The sequence below is a fragment of the Lolium rigidum genome, chromosome 2 (genome assembly GCF_022539505.1).
Source record: "Lolium rigidum isolate FL_2022 chromosome 2, APGP_CSIRO_Lrig_0.1, whole genome shotgun sequence".
Classification (NCBI taxonomy): domain Eukaryota; kingdom Viridiplantae; phylum Streptophyta; class Magnoliopsida; order Poales; family Poaceae; genus Lolium; species Lolium rigidum.
Genome location: NC_061509.1, coordinates 157,724,717 through 157,744,745, shown reverse-complemented (window position 1 = coordinate 157,744,745; position 20,029 = coordinate 157,724,717). Strand labels below are relative to the sequence as shown.

At 43.4% G+C, this 20,029-nt stretch overlaps 3 protein-coding genes and 1 non-coding gene across 4 annotated transcripts; 1 reads left to right on the top strand and 3 right to left on the bottom strand.

Annotated features, from left to right (window-relative positions):
* Nucleotides 1-1,163: 1,163 nt before the first annotated feature.
* Nucleotides 1,164-3,398, bottom strand: LOC124690250 (remorin-like). The gene is made up of 5 exons (XM_047223660.1): nt 3,263-3,398; nt 2,494-2,553; nt 2,315-2,402; nt 1,699-1,780; nt 1,164-1,364 (listed from the first exon to the last, which is right to left on the bottom strand). The coding sequence occupies exons 1-5, from the start codon at nt 3,396-3,398 to the stop codon at nt 1,164-1,166; spliced, it is 567 nt and encodes a 188-aa protein (XP_047079616.1).
* Nucleotides 3,399-6,051: 2,653 nt separating this feature from the next.
* Nucleotides 6,052-8,891, bottom strand: LOC124692491 (probable ascorbate-specific transmembrane electron transporter 1). The gene is made up of 4 exons (XM_047225879.1): nt 8,733-8,891; nt 7,570-7,618; nt 7,296-7,498; nt 6,052-6,648 (listed from the first exon to the last, which is right to left on the bottom strand). Exons 1-4 carry the CDS (start codon nt 8,874-8,876, stop codon nt 6,340-6,342), a joined length of 705 nt encoding a protein of 234 aa, XP_047081835.1. The 5' UTR covers nt 8,877-8,891; the 3' UTR covers nt 6,052-6,339.
* Nucleotides 8,892-11,427: 2,536 nt separating this feature from the next.
* On the top strand, nt 11,428-11,499 carry TRNAP-UGG. Its single transcript has one exon. It is a non-coding gene; the product is annotated as a tRNA-Pro (tRNA).
* A 1,810-nt stretch (nt 11,500-13,309) lies between these two features.
* Nucleotides 13,310-19,785, bottom strand: LOC124687540 (protein SHORTAGE IN CHIASMATA 1 homolog). The gene is made up of 5 exons (XM_047221314.1): nt 17,845-19,785; nt 16,773-16,980; nt 15,392-16,132; nt 13,688-15,238; nt 13,310-13,602 (listed from the first exon to the last, which is right to left on the bottom strand). The coding sequence occupies exons 1-5, from the start codon at nt 19,773-19,775 to the stop codon at nt 13,486-13,488; spliced, it is 4,548 nt and encodes a 1,515-aa protein (XP_047077270.1). The 5' UTR covers nt 19,776-19,785; the 3' UTR covers nt 13,310-13,485.
* Between the last annotated feature and the right edge of the window lie 244 nt (nt 19,786-20,029).

Genomic DNA, 20,029 nt, shown 5'->3' with positions numbered 1-20,029 from the left:
AAATATTTTCAATTTTGAACAAATTTCAAAATTGAACGATTTTTCGAATTTGAACAAATTTTAAAATTGAACGATTATCGAATTTTAACAAATTTGAAAATTGAACAATTTTCAAATTTGCACAAATTTCGAATTTGCACAAATTTCGAATATGCACACTTTTCGACTTTGAACATTTTTCAAATTTGAATTTTTTCATATTTGAATAATTTTTATATTTGAACAAAAAGAAGAGAAAGAAAAACAAAATAAGAAAGACACATAAAAGAAAAAGGAAAAAAATAAAAAACGAAAAAAGAAACAGAAAACAGTAATATACAGCGAACTGGGCCAACCAGGCCGGCCCATACCGCGCGCGGGGGGTGTGCGGCGCGCGGTAACGGCCGACCTGGTCGGTGTATAGGAATCGCCCGGAATAGGCTACTCGTTTTCAAGGGACGAGCGATTCGTTGGGGGGGGGGGGGTCTCGCCCCCGCTCGTCCCCCCTTCCCTCCGTCCCTGGCTCGGACCCTAATAGCAGTTTTCTGTGTTATCACTAGATATGACCTATTAGACCATTACTATTGCATGTTCTGTTTTTTTTAGGGCAGTACTCCATGTTCTGCTATGTCATTTCCATTGAAAATTCGGACTCGTGTAGCCCAGCAACCGATTGGGCTGGCCCTGATAAAGTTATGATGGCTTTATGGATGCCAGTTTCAAAATACATGTACTCTGGTTTCTAGGCCTCTACAAGCAGGACAGTCGTTCGCCTGCGCAACTGCTTTGTACAACCTTGCTAGTTGCTACTCTCTTGATTGCAAATAAAGAGCATAGGACCAAAATACTAACTACATGTTTAACAAAAGATTTTTAATTAACAAAAGGTAGGGAAAATGCAAGCAGGTCTTTAATTGACAAAGGAAATGGTCAATTTTTTTTTTGAAAAAGGGTAGGGAGCTGTCGATGCTCGACAGCCAAAATACTAACTGCATGTGTAACAAAATGTTTGATCTCAACAACACGAACAATGCACGCTATATGTACTAGTACCAAAATCTGTCCTCATATGAAGAGTAGTAAACATAGATCACAATAAACAGGAGAATTTTCAGATTATAAACAAGAAAACGACTGCACAGACCAAATCACCTCCTCCATCGCATAAGATTCAGGCGTGCTTCTTATGCCCCAAAACACCCGAGGAGTTTCTTCGGAATTAGCCCGGTCGCCCGGTACTTCGCTGCCATCTCCTCGGCCTTGAGTACTTCTTCACCACGCCGAGCCACTGCCATTGCTCTCTTCTCTTCAGCTTCCCTGTGGGCGATTGCCTTTTTGTTCTTCATCTTCTCAGCGTATTCGGCCTTCTTCTTTTCTAACTCTAGCTGAGAGCCAGTAAAATTATAGAGCATTAGCTGATCGGTAAATGCTACATGAAATCCACCTCAATTTTACATGGTCCATGGAATAAACCTCAAATGTCATGGACCATGTCATCATTACTATAGGTTTGCATCCCACCCAAACATCCCGGTTTGCATCCACCCAAACATCATCACAAGTATGTGAAAACTACAGAGTACCGTTAAAGCGTAGAAGCTACAGATAAATATGCAGGTCATTCATATATATTAATTCCCAGAATAAATGGAATGGAATCAAGTACTGAAGTACATTGATAGAAATGTTAGAAATGCAACTGGACAAACAGAAACGTACTTCCTTCGTTTTCAGCTGGGCATCTATGGTTGCCTTCTTTGTGTTCTCCCATGCGAGAATAGACGACAACTTCTTAGCGGCCCTGTGACATATACAACAATTTATACAAAAGTCATGGCTTGCATATTATTTTTGAGTTATGGTTTTGCAGCTTACTTCCTTAATAAAGCAAGATGTAGCGCTATGGACGCACTGACAGTAAGCATATGTACTGAATTAGGACATACCATTCCCTTGTGATATCAGAAAGAAACTTCAGGGATCATCAAAAAAAAATTGGGAAAATTTAATGTCATTGGAAGTTTTGAAAGTGACACTAAATGCTAATGACGTGGATTCTGTTGTCACGGTTTTGAGGTTTTGAAAAGTGACACCAAGTATGTCAATGGCATGGGGAAGCGGTACTTGGGATTCATGTCCTTTTTACAAAATAGCAAACTTTGCAGTGGTATCTATCCAATTTAAGTTCTGTAATTGCATTTCCAGGGCGACCAACAGTGATACATTCAGATTACTGAAGAACAATAGAAGTACGAAAAAGAAAGGATTCCCGGAGGTAACTGATAATACCACTGCAGAATGAAATCTCATATATGAATCTATGTAAATAACATACTTGTTCTCAGCTTTTGCCTTCTCGTTCTCTTCCCATGCTTTGATCAAAGAGCCCCTCTTCTCCGTTTCCACCTTCGCAAGAGCAACATCTAAAATGAGGTCATCTTATTGTCGTTAGTTTAGGCAGCTGTGAATAATGAGACAAGAAGAAGGAACAAAGATGAATCATCAACTAGTTACCTCTTTCAAGTGAGCCCCTGTGTGTTTTCTTCTTCTCAGCACGAGGTTTTTCGGCAACTTCTGTACAGGAAACCAGGGCAGGTTATCAGAAGTCAGGTACAGTTACTTGATTGAACTTTTTTTTATTCGGGTAGCTCTAGCAATTGATATGCAAAAAACTATGGGGGTGTCTAGTATAACCGTTAAAGGTGTGGTTCGTTACCAAGAAAAATCTAAATGAACCATATTTGCATGAAATTTGGCAATAGGGATTTTTGGCCGATAACAACTGAACACCAAACAGGCAATAAGGCCCCGTTTGGGAGCTCCTCTTTTTTGAAGTATTTCGAGAATACTTCAGTTTCTTCAAAAAATAGTGAAGTATTGAATACCTCAAGGTGTTTGGCTAAGTATTGATTTCCAAAAACTAGGCCTAAATTTCAGAGAGTGGCTTGAACTCTGAATAAATCACACATAATCGAGAACGGCCAAGCACTCCGAGTCTGACAAATTACGAGCTGAGGTTCCTTCGCTTGAAATCAAGACTAGTAGTAACTTCTGGTGTGTGGCTCTATTATTTAGTTAAACACTACCACTTCTGATCAGCAGAGAGCATAATCAGTAGGGCGCTTGCCTTCTGCAGCTATCACGATTCGATGCTTCAAATTAAGTTGGAATTGTGCGATCGAAATGGAAACGTACTAGTAGCAAAGTTTACCAGCAACGGAGTCGCAGAGAGGAACAGAGGGCTGAACAGCAAGTAAATACAGTATACGGAAGTGCCACTCACCCTCGACGATGATCAGAGCCTTGCACTCATCACCGGCCGGCGGCGTCTTGTCCTTGGCCCCAGGGGGCGGCGGGAGGACGGCCTTCTCCTCCGCAACGTCAGCCGGCGTCGCCTTCTTCGCTCCCTCCTCGGCCATCACGCTGAAATACCTGCTGCTGCTGCCGCTCCTGCTTCGATGTCGTTGTATTGCTTCGCGTACTGCAAGCTGATACAACATCCCACACCGCGGCGGCTCGACATGTAATATATAGACCTGGTGCTAGTGGTTCGGCTCCTGCTAGGCTGGGAGGGAGTGCGAGCTAGCAGGACATGGAAAAGCTTGCCAGCGGGGAAGCTTAATTTGTGCGCGCGTGTGTCCGGGACCTTGATTAGAGTGACACGGGTAAATTCAATGCAGCCGGTGCGTGCGCGTCTGTCTGCGGCTGCTAACGGAACCGTCGGTGATTTTCATGGCGCGCACGGGCGCCGTGCGGTCCTCTGGGCGTCCGCCCGCCGCCCGGTCCGCGTCCAACGTCGCACTCGCGGCGCGCGGCGCGGGGACGACGGGGCGACGCTTACGACGAGCTAGCGGACCGTTGTGCCCGAGGGCGGAAGGATCCGTGTGCATTTGTCACCACGCCGCCCCTAACGAGTAGCTGAATACTCAGTTAAGGCTACTCACGATGGTGGTATCATAGCTAGTATCATGCACTACATGCATGCAAAAAGCTGATGTGTCACGTTAATTAATGATGAAAGAGATGATGGTAGTATCATAGGTAGATATTGTATCATAGCACGTAGAACTAGAAAAATTAACTCTAAATAAATCTTGTACACAAATTTGTATCGAGATTCTACAAATCAATAAATATAACTAGCCTATGATACCACTACATGATACTATGCATTGCGGAGATAGTATCATATAGTAGTATCATATGCATGATACTACTATATGATACTTCCCATTGTTACTAGTCTAAGTCTTGCACAGTTCGATTGCCATCGTGATTTGTGCTCATGTAGTGCAAGTTAAATTGAAACTGAAGTTTTTTTAGTTGCAATTAAAATTGTAATTGAGATTTTTTCGGTTGCAAGAAAAGATGCAATTATGAAAAAAAAAATACTCTAGACCGTTAGGTTTGCTTTGGATTTATAATAATCATTAATGACTTTTAAAGAGATATCACCTGTCAATTCTCAATAAAAATAATGACTTTTAAAGAGATATCACATGTCAATGAGTATTACGTTTGCCATTCACTATAGTATTGTTGATGACTATTAATAAATAGGTCGATTTTTAGTTAAAAGAAAGGAGAAAATCATGCAATCTGATATGTATTTTACGCATTAAATCGCTCCACCAGTTCACCTGTTTGGCTGTTTCATATCTCTCGAGTCGTTCTTTTCAATCCCGTATCGTCTACCACCAGTCTGTCTTGATACTTTCAATCACCGGTTTCTTCCTTTTTAAGGACCTTTTCAGCATCTCAGTATTCAGGATGGCTACAAATACAATACTTTCGCCTTGCAAAGACAGAAAGAAACAATGATACGAGCTGGAGTGCATTTCAAGGCAGTTGGACGACCTACTCAAACTCAATCATATATCTCCTGTTTTCCTTTTGATAAAGACGTATTATTCACATCAGTTCTGATGTGGAAACGATCTGGCTACTCACCCATAGCAGCTGTCGCCGGAGCTTTATTATTGCTTTGTGCCTGCTTTGTAGGACTGTCAGCAGGCCCGATGAACAAGTAGGATTTGATATTGTGCCAACTTGGACGAGCTCCAGCTAGAGTCGTGCCCCGTACTAAAAGGGGAAATTAATCAGCCGCGACAGTTCTTTCCGAATTGTGTCTGATCCTCTTGGCCTTTAGTGTATCTTTTATATTTACCAGGACATCTTTTGACTGAAGGCTCAAGAGACCCGCTTGAAATTAATATAACCCCAAATAGCACCACTAATATGGTCGATACTAAGGATGCAAGCTTACAATGCAATCTCATGAAAGAGAAAAACAATTGGTTCTTCATCCTCCATCAACTAGGAAACCAAAGGGCGTCATCCGATCCTCATCGAGATCTTTGAAAAACCATGATCAAGTGACCGGGTCTAGAACAACGAAAAATGATGAAGGAATCAATGGAGCTCTAGAGAAACGCCTCCAAGGAGGCGACGACGCCAAAATGCCGATGTCGCCGATCCGGAAGGATCTAGGTTTTCACCCAAAGACTCAAGACCTAGATGGGAAAAAAACAGAGGCTCCACAACAACGCCTTCAAGTTTATGTACTATCTTCGGAAATACAGATTAAATCAGCTAGTTTTATAGAACAGAAACGACGAAAATACCGAAAATCCTTCTTCCGAAAACTAGCACTCTCGTTTCTTTTTTCCGAAAAGTTCATGAAGTCTCCAAAAATTCTGAAATACTACATCCACTTACATACTCATGTCCAATATGTATAACCAAATTTGCATCAAAATATTTTTCATTTGTGATCTGCACGAAAAATACAAATGTTGAAAGGAAAGATGAGTTTTTTTTTCAGAAGGAAAGATAAGTTTTTTTTTTGTCTTTCCAAAGCCACGATTTTATGGTTTTTGTGTAGCCTACAATACAACATATTATCTAGCAAAATTCTGCAGATATGTAGATAGCATGTATATGCATCAACATCATCTATTTTGGATTTTTTGAAACTTCAAAATACCTTTTTCCACCAAAAAAAATTGAATTCCATGATCGGGAACCAAAAACACCCCTCCACTCTCCGAAAATACTGGTAAGACAACCATATAAACAATAACTTCTCAAGCAGAAGTTGGTAAAAGAGCTGCTCACATAGCAGTTTCAGTTATCACACAATGTAGTTCGTAAAACAGCTGCTTACATAGGAATTCCAGTTATCACATAATGCATGGGAGACCAATGCGTACTCGTATGTATTTGTATATACAAGGAAGATGCACAGCATTTTTTACCCATATCATCCCTTTTTTAAATCGAAGAGATCTTGGTATCTCAGCACTATGCTGACACCATACTTTCTGAATTTCTGTACATGCAATACTTCACACAAGCGTACTAGTTTTCTGGGATTGGAGCGTAACCCTGTGGTTCTTCAAGGCGAGCTGGAGCAATAGCAGCTACCACAACAGAAGCACCAAATAGAACAACAACCAATGCTGTGAAGTTCACCAGAAATGCCTCTGGCCCGTATTTGTCGAGGCCTGAGCTTTGGAGGAAGGTGAGCTTCTCCAGAAACCCAAGTTCTGCCGTAGCCAAGGCTAAAATATAAACAAAGATCCCAAGTAGTACGTGCCAAGGAAGAGCACCCCTCCTCACATTTGGCGCAGCCCCAGGGAAAAAGAAGGCTAGAAATCCAAATATCCACTGATACATAAGGGAAATTAAGAGCACAGTGTAAACACTCAATTAGAACATTATGTCTAATTCTTTGGTAGATTCCAACTATAATGCAACTTCCTAGTTCAGAAATTGTGGTATGCATAAGCTCTAAACTAACCCATTTTTCCGCCATTGTATTAGTAATAACATAAAAACAAGCAAGAAGTTTATGGGTCACTGATAACATATTTTAAACGGATGTCAAGTAGCCCAAACTATTCAGCAATGGCATGCTAGAGCATATGTTTAGTTGATTAAAATTTGGGATTTGTTAGTTCTCAGCTAGCTGAGAACTAACTTCGTGCTTAGTCAAGTCCTACAGCATTAGATTTCCATCGTGATTCGTGTTAGACATGAGTTGCAACATGAATTGCAACAAATTTGATGACATCATCTAACTGAGAACGAAGTTAGTTCTCAGTCGACTGAGAAATAGTCACTCCCTTAAAATTTACATTGTCTTCCCTATGCATACTTAGAATAATCTGATATTCGTACTTTATTAAATGCTTAAAGTATAGTTTATCTGTTCTATTTTGAGTCAGATGGTTTAGCCAATTCATAATAACTACAATCATTTGCAGTCACATGCCGAATAGAATTGCAATTATATGGAAGTCTTACGGTCTTACCTGAATACCGTATAGAGAAATTGTTCCGATTCCAAGCCAAGAGTGCAGACTATAAAGGTTGGCAATCCCACTTTCATTGTGAAATTTGAAAGCACAGTATATCCCAACCACACCGAGCACAAGGGCAATGGCATGGAGAATTAGATGGATCAACTTAGTTGTATCATGGTTCCATGTAGGAAGAACCTTGTATACCATTATAGCTGCCAAAAAGAACAAAGTTTTACAAAACAAAAATCATGAGCTAGATAAGTTGACGAATTTTCAGCATTACCTTCACTGCCAAGAATAATATAGCCAATCAACATAAGGACAGGATGAACCTGTAATAAGTAGCATTAGAAATGTTCTCACAATTGCTAAATGTAAAGCAATTCATTACCTAAATTGTTAGAAACAGCAAGGAACACAAATAACTGTGAGGCTGCACCTCTCGCGGAGGGAGTCACTGGAAATCCATGTCAGGAGTTAGGGTTAACAAAAGAGAACGGGTTATAGGTTTAAAAGACCCATGTGCCTTGAAGTACATATCCATCTACAATAAACTCAGCGACCTAGAGATTTTTTAAACTGAAACAGACATACAGTATGGCAGACACTAACACTCAAATTAGACATTTACAGATGCATTAGAGAGTAGTTAGCTAGTGACCCTAACAGAAACGTGTAGTGTTGACATTTAGAATACAACAGCTTCTAAGCCCTGCTTGGAAAGCCAGTGTCATTTTTTACATATATTTACAAGCATTATCTTTTTGTGCAAAATTGATGAGCATCAGCGCAGCCCTTAATCGCGTTTCAAATTATTTTGATGCATTTGTCAACGCAGGCCAAGAAAATAAAGACATCATTCAGTACCACAGCGAACAGCTCAAGCCTATGGATAGTTCCAAGCGCCACATTCATCAATGAGACATTAATCAGTAGCATTTGGGAATTGGGACGTTATGATCAAATATACATGTTCTGGCATCTTATCATCAAGCTTAAGGGGACAATTCGTATTAATCAGTCGCGTGGTCAAACAGATTGGCTTGAAAATTGCTTAACTGTCGATATACAGAGCAAAGATACTAAGTTGTTCTTATCATAACTAAGTATAACTAACAACATGGTTCATATGGCTAGGACTAGCATCATTTAATCTTCCTGGAACCGATACTAGACCGATGCTCACAGCGAAAAAGTTAAGGAGATGTTTTTTTCTCAATCGAGACAGGACGGTCAAATCTTCGGGATTCCTTCCTTGTTCATGAAGCTAGGCTACCTGCCCCCACTTCCTACTAGATGCGATTTCACCCGTTCTTTTCCATTTTAGCCTTTTAGGGAACACAAAACAGAGCGGCGGAATCCAAAATTGGCCGCATCCAGCCACCGCCCTTCCGATCCAGGAGCTCGAACGAAACAGAGAAAGAGGGGACAGGTAGTGGTACTCACGTTGAAGATGAGGTTCTTGTTGGTGGCTTCGAAGGCGAGGCCGCCGCGGAAGTGGACGCACCAGAACAGCACCATGGCGGCGGCCGCCACGGCGAGCGCGTGCGCCACGTACGAGAACGGCGCCGCCCTCACGCCCAGCCCCATCGCCTCCGGGCCTTCCCCTTCCCTCCGCCCGATTCTTCTTCTCCTCTTCCTCTTCCCTGTGCGGTCGTGTCCGCTCTCGCTGCTTGCTGGTTTGCCGACGGACTGAGTGAGTGGAGACAATGCCGGAGCGTGGCGGTCCCGCACCTCTTAAATAATTCTTTTTCTTCGTCTGTTTTTTTGTTCGTTTCAAAAGGATTTTTCTCTACTTAATAATCAAACCAAGATAAATCCTCTTCGATGAAGAACAGGCGTACGATCGCACATCAAAGTCGACAATCTCTCTCAATCACCGCACGTATGGACGTACCGAAGACCCTAGATAAATCCACAAACTAAGCAGAATTTCTACTAAATTAGATGGACTTTCTCCATTTTAAAGTAAGTGTCCGCAATCTAGATAAAATTATGATGGGTCTCTCCCCTCGTCCCTCCCGTGTCGCCCCCGCGTGGCGACCAGGGGGGTCCCTACCGTGCCGCTGCCCCTCCTCCCCCCTCTCCTCCTCCCCTCCCTCGCAGCCGCCAGGGGGCGCGGTCAGGCAAGGCCTGGCCGACGCTGACGCTGGCCGGGATTGCATCGTTCCATTTCGCATGGGGGTCGAGCGCGGGGCGCCTTCCTCGGGCCAGGGCGCGGCCCTATCGTCGGGGGCCTCGATGGCGGCGCCTGGCCTCGGCTCGGCGACGGCATGACAGACGACGTGGCGGTGGTGTGCCCTGTTGGCGGCGGAGGGAGGGGTGGGGACGAGCTGCAGGGGGAAACCCTAGGTCCCCTTCTCCTCGCCTCTCGGCGGCTGGCGATGGAGGGCTGGCGTTTGGCTGCGGCGGTCCCAGGCGTGTGCGGTCTCTTCGGACTACGCGATCTGCTTGGTATCTCCGGCAGCAACCATGGCCAGCCTAGGATGGTCGCCGGCGTGGGACCGGCCTGAATAAAGGCGGCGGTCCTAGGGTCTCTCTTGGGTGAAGATGAAGACCTGCCGGAGGCCTGGCCTTCATGATCTGGCCGGAGTGTTGAGTTCCGGAAGGCGCCGCCGACGAGTGTAACAGTGCTTCTATCGCCTGGAGTTTGCTGGATCGGTGGTATTCGGTCGTGCGTACCCATGCTTTTATTCCGACTGTTTGGTCTGGAGGGAGCGGCGCGAAGCTATTTTCTATGTTGATACCAAGTGACGCTGATCCATGGTGAAGTCTGAAGAAGAGAATATCATGAAGGCCGGATTGGAGGACTAGCTAATGGAGGTTCAAGTCTTTGCGCTGTTGAGGGGCTTGCTTGGTATTCCGAACTTCGCAGCAATGGTATGAAAATGGGGGCGGCAGCACATGTGAAGTTTGGAGTCTTACCTTTCAGGGTGAAAATCCAAGGTCTGGCCTTAACTGATTGTGCCTCGCAATGTCCTTGTTGAAGGTATTGTTTTGAGAGCGGAGACTATCTTCAGGGTGAAACCTAAGATCTTTGATCGAGCGATGACGGCGCTGGTGCACTATTCCCTTCTTGAAGGCGTCGCTTTTGAAGAGTTAGAATTTCAGGCGCCGCCGACGAGTGTAACAATGCTTCTATTGCCTGGAGTTTGCTGGATCGGCTGCATCCAATCGGTCGTCCAGACGACTGATAGCTGCATCCAATCGGTCGTCCAGATCGAATCATTTTTCCTAGGAATAATTCATACGATTTGTTCATATGATTGTGCACTTCTTTTCTTTTGGTAACTCAATTACCCATACAAGGTCTCTTTGCATCCCATGGTTAGGGGAAAATACATGATTTAGATGTCACGACAAGTTTGATATAATGGGGCCAGAAAACACATGGAGTAATAGATGCCGTTTGATTGCATCACAAAACAAATATACTAGGGAAAGAAAATTTCTGAAGGATTAGGTTTTACTAAAAGAAGAAGAATTCGGTGAGGTCATATGTCCTCTAATCCAAGAGACTAATGAAACATTGGAAATGTTGGAAAATAGAGCCAATATTTTCATTCCTATAACTAAGAAGGAGTGCAAATTGCAGTAAACTGATGATGCATTGATGCATATGCTACAACTAGCATATCATGTCAGAAAACATCTTGGACATTGCAAGATTTGGTAATGTTTTAGACAAATTTTTCATCGATATACGAACGTGTAGTCTTGTAACCTCTTTGATGATGACTCAACAACGTTTGTGTGATATGTTTAGAAATTCATGGGAAAAGTACATTTAGAAACAAAAAGGACGGAATCTCATGAAAAAAAATCAGAACAAAAGGAAAAAAAAATATTATTCATTGCAAGTTTACATTCTTTTTCTCATGACATACACCTCGTTTTTTAACAAATCGTTATGCCTTTCCGTAGATACTAGAAATTTTGTTTTTTTTTCCTTGAGGGCTATTCAAGGGACGTGGATGCTGGTACCATGGCATTAAGAGGGGGAGATGGCCAGATGGGTAGTTTGAATTGGCTTGAAGTTGTGCATTTTGGCGACCACAGGGAATTTGGAGCTGGTCTGGGTCGGGGAATTCAGCTTGTACGATCTCTACGATTAAGCGCAGTATTAAGAGTTAACAAAACAGGGCATTTGGTCTAGTGGTATGATTCTCGCTTTGGGTGCGAGAGGTCCCGAGTTCGATTCTCGGAATGCCCCTAATCAATGTTTTTATTTTGTGAAAAAAATAATTTTTATCATTTTTTTAAACTGAACTGAACCCCATATAGTCACATCAAGACCTTGTGGTCATCTGTTCGAATTTCTGGCCATAAACTTCATCAAATTAATATGGATTTCGCAATAGCAATTCAACAAATCTGCTACTGCTACCATTTTGTGATTTAGTTTTGCATATCGCGGACGTGAAATCCTCAACGACAGTAAGCCACGATCCGTACTTCTGTTCGGCAGCTTAAGCCCAAGTAACCCAGGCGACACCATTCATGCATGATGCGTCGTGTATGCATAATGCATTGCAAACAAAAGATTGAAAGTTCTCTAACCAAGAAAATAAAAAGAACAGGTGATAGACAGGGTACATCCTCTAAGTCGTAGCCTACAGAGCTGTGCCATTGCTTGCGGCTTGTCAGCATACGTGATACAACTCGTCTCTCCCGTAAAAACATACTACTACAACTAGTCTCGGGCTTAGCCTTGGTTGGCCTGATGATCCATCGTCTGCGTGCTCTGAGCCGTGCCAGCGTCACCCGACGGCGGCGCCACAGGCTGGCCGCTGCTCCCATCTCCGGCCGGCGCACCACTCAAACCTCCCTTCGTCACGCTCGCGGCAGCAGCAGCAGGCGCCGCCGCGGCCTGGCCGGGGCGGCCCTTCTCGGCGGAGCCACGCGCGCCGGGAGGGAAAAACGGCGGGCGCCCATGGAACGGCGGCCGGGGCCGCTTGGCGATCGGCCGGCCCTGCCCCTGGAACGGGCGGGGAGCGAACGGCGGACGTTGCTGCTGGAACTGGCGCGGCGCCGGCGCCGGCGGGCGGTGCTGGAAGCGCTGCCTCGCGAGCGGGAGTTCGTGGAACGGCGGGCGGGAGAACGGCGGCGCTGGGCGTCGTTGCTGCTGGAACGGGAGCGGCGCCGGCGGCGGGCGGTTGTGCAGCACGCGCGCGGGCAGCTCGCCCGTGCTCACCAGGTACTCGGCGGCGAAGCGGCCGGCGGTCAACAGTATCTCTTCCTTTTCCTCCGGCGTCATCTGCTGCTGCGGCGGCGGCTGATGGCGGTAGGGCGGAGCATTGGCGCCGTTGCGGTAGCCGTACGCGCCGTACGGGGCCGCGTTGGGACGGTGGTTGTAGCCGCCGGGATGCATCGATCTTGGCTCGGCGAGCGCGCAGCCGCAGAGCTCGGGTTTAGGGCAGCGCGCGCACGCAGGATTGCAATAACTCGATACGATCGTGCGAGCAGCCAGGAGGGCGATCGTGGTTAAAAAGGCGCCCGTAAGGACGAGTCCTGGTGCGATTCGAATTCCAGTCCTGGGCGTCGCAAACAGTTCAGGTGCAGATAGTCGACTACGAGCTGGTTACGGATTCCAAATCTTCGAATCCTACGCAACCGTAAGCAACGCGGACTCGTGCGTGAGTCCCAACAATTTCAACTCGTTCCAGTAGCTGGACAAGGGGTTTCAAAAGGCAGATCAACATCAATTGCAACAAAAAAAAAGGACAGACCAACGTGTATGCAGATTGCAGCGGCTGGCCCATCCCCGATGCAGGCATGCAGTCTGGGGAGCTTACGGGGCATAGCAGCAGTACAAAATATCGGCTCACAAAATAGCAACAGTACATAATAGTGCTTTCCTAAGGAATAGCTTAAGTAATGTAGAGAAATTTAAGACAAACGCTCAAGTGTAAAATTCTTGGAACACGCGAGCACCAGATCAGTTTTGCAGGTCGAACAAGACAATCATTTTCCATTTCCCCTCTATATTTATAAACGAGGAAACAATGATACGGTATTCACTGGTTCCAACAATGTTTTAGAACAAACAAACTGTGGCTTGACTGACAACATTGTGTACCTTGTGCACATTCTACCTCCCACAAAGTTCACGAAACTGCTGCGAAGACATAACTTCATGGGATATATACATACTAATTAAAACATCAGTAGCTTGAATCAACGACCAAGGACCCCTAATCTACGTACCTTCCTCCCGGTATCTTTTCCGGAAGCCGCACCCGATACCAGGGCTGTTCTGGTTTCTCCAGATCAGCTTGCTTTGTTTTTCCTTCCCGTCCGTTGCGAACGAAAGTTTCTGCACAAATTCATCCAGATTAACCTTATGCATACTAAACACTAGCAACGTTATTATGACATCACGGTCTGTTAGAATGTACTACCTGTCTCGCTCTCTTGTCAACTGGAGTCCATGATGGGTCGATGGACGGCTGTATCCTGCGTTCCTGACTTGCACTTGGCTGCGCCTTGAAATATTTTCTGACCCCCTGGGTATGTGCTTTAGTTCCTTCTCTGGCCTTCCCATATCGGTGAGTCCCGGCAGGAGGGCTCCGGTCCCTTGAAGGAGTATCTCTGTCCCCTCGGTATCTAGTCCCAATAGAAAGGCTCCGCCCCCTCGAAGGAGTATCCCTGTCTCCTCGGTATCTGAAGGATTCAATTGATGGAGGACTTCGAATCTCAGAGGCTCCATCCCTCATTCTCGAGTTTGACATCATTCCTGATGATCTCTCCTGACGTGATTTCCTGTTTTCGTTCATTTGCCTTAGATAATCGATTTCCCAGCCTGAACCATGTGAAGCCGCATGAGAGCCAACATCATGTTTCAGAAAATCAAGCGAGCCCCCTTGACTCTGCATCATTTCCTCTCGTGGTTCATGGTATCTGCTGCCCACATCGTCATATCTGCGAGAGAGTGTGGAAGTATCCCCATGTACATGACCCTTCAAAGTGTGATGTGTACCTGCTGAGAAGTCCCAGTCACCAGTATCGTCGTTGATCTCCAATGCAGTGGGAAATACTGGATGGCTGTAAGTTCTGCTGAATGATGGTTCGCTTGCAGGAAAAGAGCTTTTCATTGGTTCTTTACCCCGGAATTCAGGCTGCCAAGAGAAGTCGTGTGTGTCAACCATACCGCTGGCCCTTCTATCATATGTCCTCGTATCTCTACTCAATTCATTGCTGAATGGATCACCCATTATCTGATTGTGAATCATTGCATCAACGCCATGCTTTCTTGGAAGACAAGAGACACCCTCGCCTCCCCTACTCAAACTTTGGTCGAACATGAAGGCCTCTCGGAGGTGAGGTGTTGCATCCTCCATGTCAGAGAACCTCCTCAACTTGGGCGGTGAGAATACATTGTCATGTTCTACATAGTCACCAGGCAATTGGTTTAGAGGATCGAGACAGAGAGGATCACTGGTTGGTACTGCAAAAGCTTGTGGGGCACACTTTCTCCTCTTCCTTGGAGACTGCAGCAATGCACTGCAGATGTCTGAATCTACAGAAGAGCATTCGGTCATTACAGACCTAGATTCACCTAGCTCGCCAAATTTGCATAAAGCACTGAACAGAGTAATGCTCTGTGGAGACAACAGATGCTCTCCAACAGCCTGAATGCGACGCTCATGTGACCAACTGAGGAACTCCACGAGGGTGCCTCCAGAAGAAAGTATTATGTATGCAGACAAGGGGTTGATTGAAGGAAATTTTGTGAGAAATGATTCAGCTAAGCTTTCTGATTCAGGTATATCTAGAGGAGCTCTATTTAACCTAGCCACCTTTCTGATGCAACTAAGAATTATCTCATCTGTTGACTTGGGAGTGTGTGAGAAGAATAGCTGCAAGTTCATGACCAGACTAGCAGCTGCAGCATATAGAGAATCGGATGATTCCATTACAGCAGCAAGGGAGTGAGGTTCTCCTTCAAAGACCTGCAAAAGTAGAAACAGGAAAACTATTAAGTTATGACAAATATAACTCAATGACAACCGTGTATATGTGCATATGCAATGATAACATAAGACAGGTATACCATGACAACTCTATGAGGAAAAAGCAAAAATTCGGAGTTCAAAATCAATTACCATTATGCAGCCACTGAAACAGAAGCTAATTGACATCAGAATATTGGTCGCAATGGTCTCTACAAAACTTGTTATACTAGATGTCTCTGTTGGCATTGAGAATTCACTGCACCCAAAGAGTTTGGTCTCACACCATACTAAGCAATCTGAAGCACTGAGTATTAGGTCCACAGGAAGATCAATGTCTCGTTCCACAACCTGCATTCCTCCTTTCTCCAAAGATAGTATCTGCTGATAAGATGATCTACGGGAGAAAAGCATACTCTTTCCATGACTTCCAGTATTTACAACAATCACCGCCTCTGGGGTAGACAATCTTCCTGATAAGATGCTGCCAACTTTTACACTGGAAGGCAAGTCAGTAGCAGATAGATTGTCTTGCGGGGCTTTCATCACATTTGCAGACACGGAAGAAGTAGAGCTGCTCTTGTCAACTGCAGGCACAAAATTTTGTGGATCAAGAATATCTCTTCTGCTCAAAATTTCCTCTATGTGCCGCTGTTCAGCTACAGGCACAAAATTAGGTGCATCAGCAGTATTCTTTTTCTCCAGATTTTCTAGTTTGAGCTGTTGATCATCTGCCGGGAAGCTTATTGTTGAATCAGCAGTGAGATGTTTGACTAGATTTTCCTGCAGTCCTTGCAGTGGATTAGTTGCTGGTATGAAGTTCAACGAATCAACAATACGCATTTTGTTCATCTTCTCTTGCAGATCCTTCTGAAGTGTATGCAAAACCGTATCCTGCAGATAATCAGGACGAGTTTTTATTTCTTAGGCATTTATGTTTTGACAGGAGATCATTCTCTGCCCCATTAACCATTACTAGCACCCACAATGAGGGCAACACATAAATTCTGAACAAATTAAATGCAATGTACACCACTTATAAGATCTACGGGTAAAAACATACTCAAGAAAAGTATGAAACCCTAGATAAATTTGAGGCAAGCATTTGCATACTGCCATTTGATTATTTCTGTAAATTTTAGAGTGAGAAATGAAGAAACATAGGATGCGATCATGCTTTTATCATCTACCTTCCATTTTACAGGTATGCAATCATTCTGTTCTGATCAGAGAACTTGGGGAACACTATTTTTTGACAAGTCTTTTCGACAACTAACTCACGAAACATTCTAACTATCAGAGAATACATAGTTTACCCAAAAAAAATGAGCTTGTAGAATTAAAGTAACCAACAAGCAAAAAGAAAAAAATTACAGATTCTCTTTTCATATTGAATGCATGCATAGTAAAACAGTAGTAGTAAGTTCCAAACAGTGACCAACACATGGTAAAACGAAAACAGAAATAAGTTTCTAACATCATGACTAATGTATGGAGATTGAACTAATGGTGTGAAGAAGCGATTGATAATCACCAATGTGGCTTTCAAATCTTGCTCTGTAGGATTGTCCTCAACAAGTGCAATCGAAGAGTCTTCAGTATCCACTTTGACATAGAGGAAATGCAGTGGTGGAAAACCATCTAATTTAGGAGCCAGAGACAACAAGGTAGATGATTTATTTGGACCCCCATATTCCAGTACGATAACAAACTCATTGAAAGGGAATGAAGCTGGAATGTCCCTTCAAAATTAAGACCAACATAAATATGACAAATATATGACAGCAGTTACACTAAAATCATGATGCATGTACGAAAAAAACCATCCACCTAGAAATACAATTGAACTCCACTACATATTTTCACACCTTAAAGATATGTCTTTCTATTATGTGCATGCCCAGTAATTTATGCATTATGCTATACCATAAAATATGTGCACATAAGGAAATAAAAACTGAAGCCTCAAAAGTATTTTTGGAAGGGCAGACAATCATCATAAGGAACAAAAAGCGCAAAATGACTCAATAGGTAACAATGTATTGATTCTTCTTAAAATCACAACTTCTTTAGAAATATACTTTCATAATTTTATTTTTTTAATCTGTGTAATCACTAAGAAACGTAATTCAACTGAAGAACAGGTATGAACTGTTGATACAACACATACGTTTTTGCTCACTAAAATGAAAACAAATTCTGCCTTAATTTCTGTGTAGTTCAAATGTTCCAAAGCATTTGATGTGTTCAAACTCTAACCATTCTTTTACAGTTTCTTGTGCATAAACAGGTCTCGACATTTAAATATTTTTTACGGGTCTGTGAATCTGCAACAAGCAAGAAACACAAGTGGACTGCAATACTACAATGAGACAGCTGATTGATCTTATACTTATAGAATTCCATGATGATGGTTTGCTCATTCCATATGTTAATTGGAATGGAATATTTTGGTACAGCTCGCATGAAAATTTTCATGAAGATTGGGTAGCTTACTCCAAGAACCAGATTACTTGCTTTTAGAAGTAACTTAGTTTGTAATATAACTCTATAAAACAAGAACTGGAGCAGATGATTGGCATGATTGGTTTATCATGTGTACTTACTTGTTATCTAGCAGAATGCAGTCTGATTTCGCTAATCCTCCCAGCACCGAAGTTTTAGAATTCGCCTTGTTCACCTGATCTAGATAAGCTGCATCAGGGTCTTTTCCTAGTTCACCAAATGTCATCTTCAGTGAAGTTAATTTATGACCCAATGGCACCCAGAAAGCTCTGTCGGCAACTATAAGGATCTTTTGGTTTGTCCGTGTATTAGATCTGAGGATTTTCTCAATGTCAAATAAGGATGGATGGGAGTCAAACTGGTGCTTCTCGGCTTTCCACCGTGCTTCACCGATGAAACAATGAACATGCCTTAACCTCTCAGGAATATTTTCAAAACTTCCAATCAGGTTGCTTATGTACATATGGGCAGCATGCAAACCAAAGAAACAGAGGTAGTATGCAACCTGTTTTAGTCCATACAGTACCATGAGTTCCATCTTATCTTCGTATTTACAGTGATTATAGAAGCCATCTGAACCTTCTCCAGTTATCAGTCCAAGAAGTTTCTGCTTCGAAATGCTTAAACCATGCCCATCGGAGAAAGTATGCCTCAAAGATGCACTTTCTTGCAAAGCAGAAGTATAACTTATATGAATGTGTTTAATAAGGACTCGAATAGAATCTGAGAGGCTGACAGGATGAATTTCTATGAGCTTTTCAACTTTAGGCATGGTTGAAGAAGGAGCTGCTTGCTCTTTCAAAGTGGGGATATCTAATGTAGAAACACTGTACTCATTAGCTCCTCTCTTGGTGCCGCTTCTGACATTCAAGTAGAAGTTCAGGTCATTCGATTGCGACTTTGACTCGAATAAGGAAGCTGGCTTTTTTGAACTCAACTTTTCCATGTGGCTGTGGCCTCCAGTATCAAATTCTTGTCTGTATTTCTGAGCTGTTTCCACTACAGCAGGTGGATCATCATGGGCTGGAACATAAATATTTTTCTGCTTGTCCTCATCTTGGTTCTTTGCACTTCTCCAAAAATACTCAAGAAAATCAAAGCTGGGTGCTGATGTCTCCTGGCAACTGACTTGCAGCTCAGAATTTGAATGGCAACTTTTTACCTCCTCAACCATGCTTGCATAAGTAGAGCAGATCTCCCGGTTGCATGGACCTTCCAATAAAAGATGCCAGTCCAAATAAATTCCGTCAGCTGAAGAGAGAGAATGTGGTTTCAGAGAGCAGAGTACTTCTTCCATGGAGGGAATCATAGATCTCAGGGTTATATCATCATCAGTTAAAATAGGTGTAGGCAGTGATATGAATGCATCGTCAACCAGTACCAACTCAGAGCTAACCACTGATTCATAGAAACGTCTTGCTGGATCAAAGTCGTCTTTGAATATTTCATCAGATGTACTCAGCTCAGCTGTCTCTGACTGAACAAGCGTCTTGGAGACATCATGTGAAGGAAAATCAATGATTTGGACTTCTTCTAACAACATTGAGCATGGCAAGTCTGAGCAAGTCCCATCAGGCTTGAGAGGGTATAATGCTGAGTTTCTGTCAACCAGAATATTACCATTGATCCTCACAAGATCCATTTCTACTGCAGCCCTGACTGTTGTTGGTTCATCTACTTGATAGTCTGCAGATGGTGCATCTTTGGCAACCAAGGCCAGCATATCCACATCAATTGGTCCCGAGAACTCTGTTGATTTAAACGCTGAATGCTGAACCTGTGCTTCACCCAAGTGCTCAACAAGGTTATGAAAAATACTGGATATCTCTGCCTTGGTTGGACACTCATCAAGCTCCCAGGAATGCCTACAAACCTCCAATTGTGGTATTTTTGCACCACAATCAAATGCTGCAATCTCTGACAAGTTAATATTTGTTGCAGAGAAATGGTCTGCCTCGTCATTATGCTTCACAGGGATTTTTTCTACTTGATAAATTGAGTCCGCAAGTTCAGTTGGATATCTTAAAGTCATCTCAGTGTCAGTTTCAATGATATCCTACAATGAATTAAATAGAAGATGGGAGTATGAGCAAACTGTATTAATAAATAGCATTGAAGCTTGAGTTTAAGACAACACAAGAAAATCAAATCAACAACACACTAATCACTGGTAAGTGGGCACAAGCAACTTCAGCTGGTTTGCATATTTGGATATGACTTGACGGTAATGACGGAGAATGCTAATATATACAGTAAAGAACAGTGACCAGAGGGATGTAATTGTTT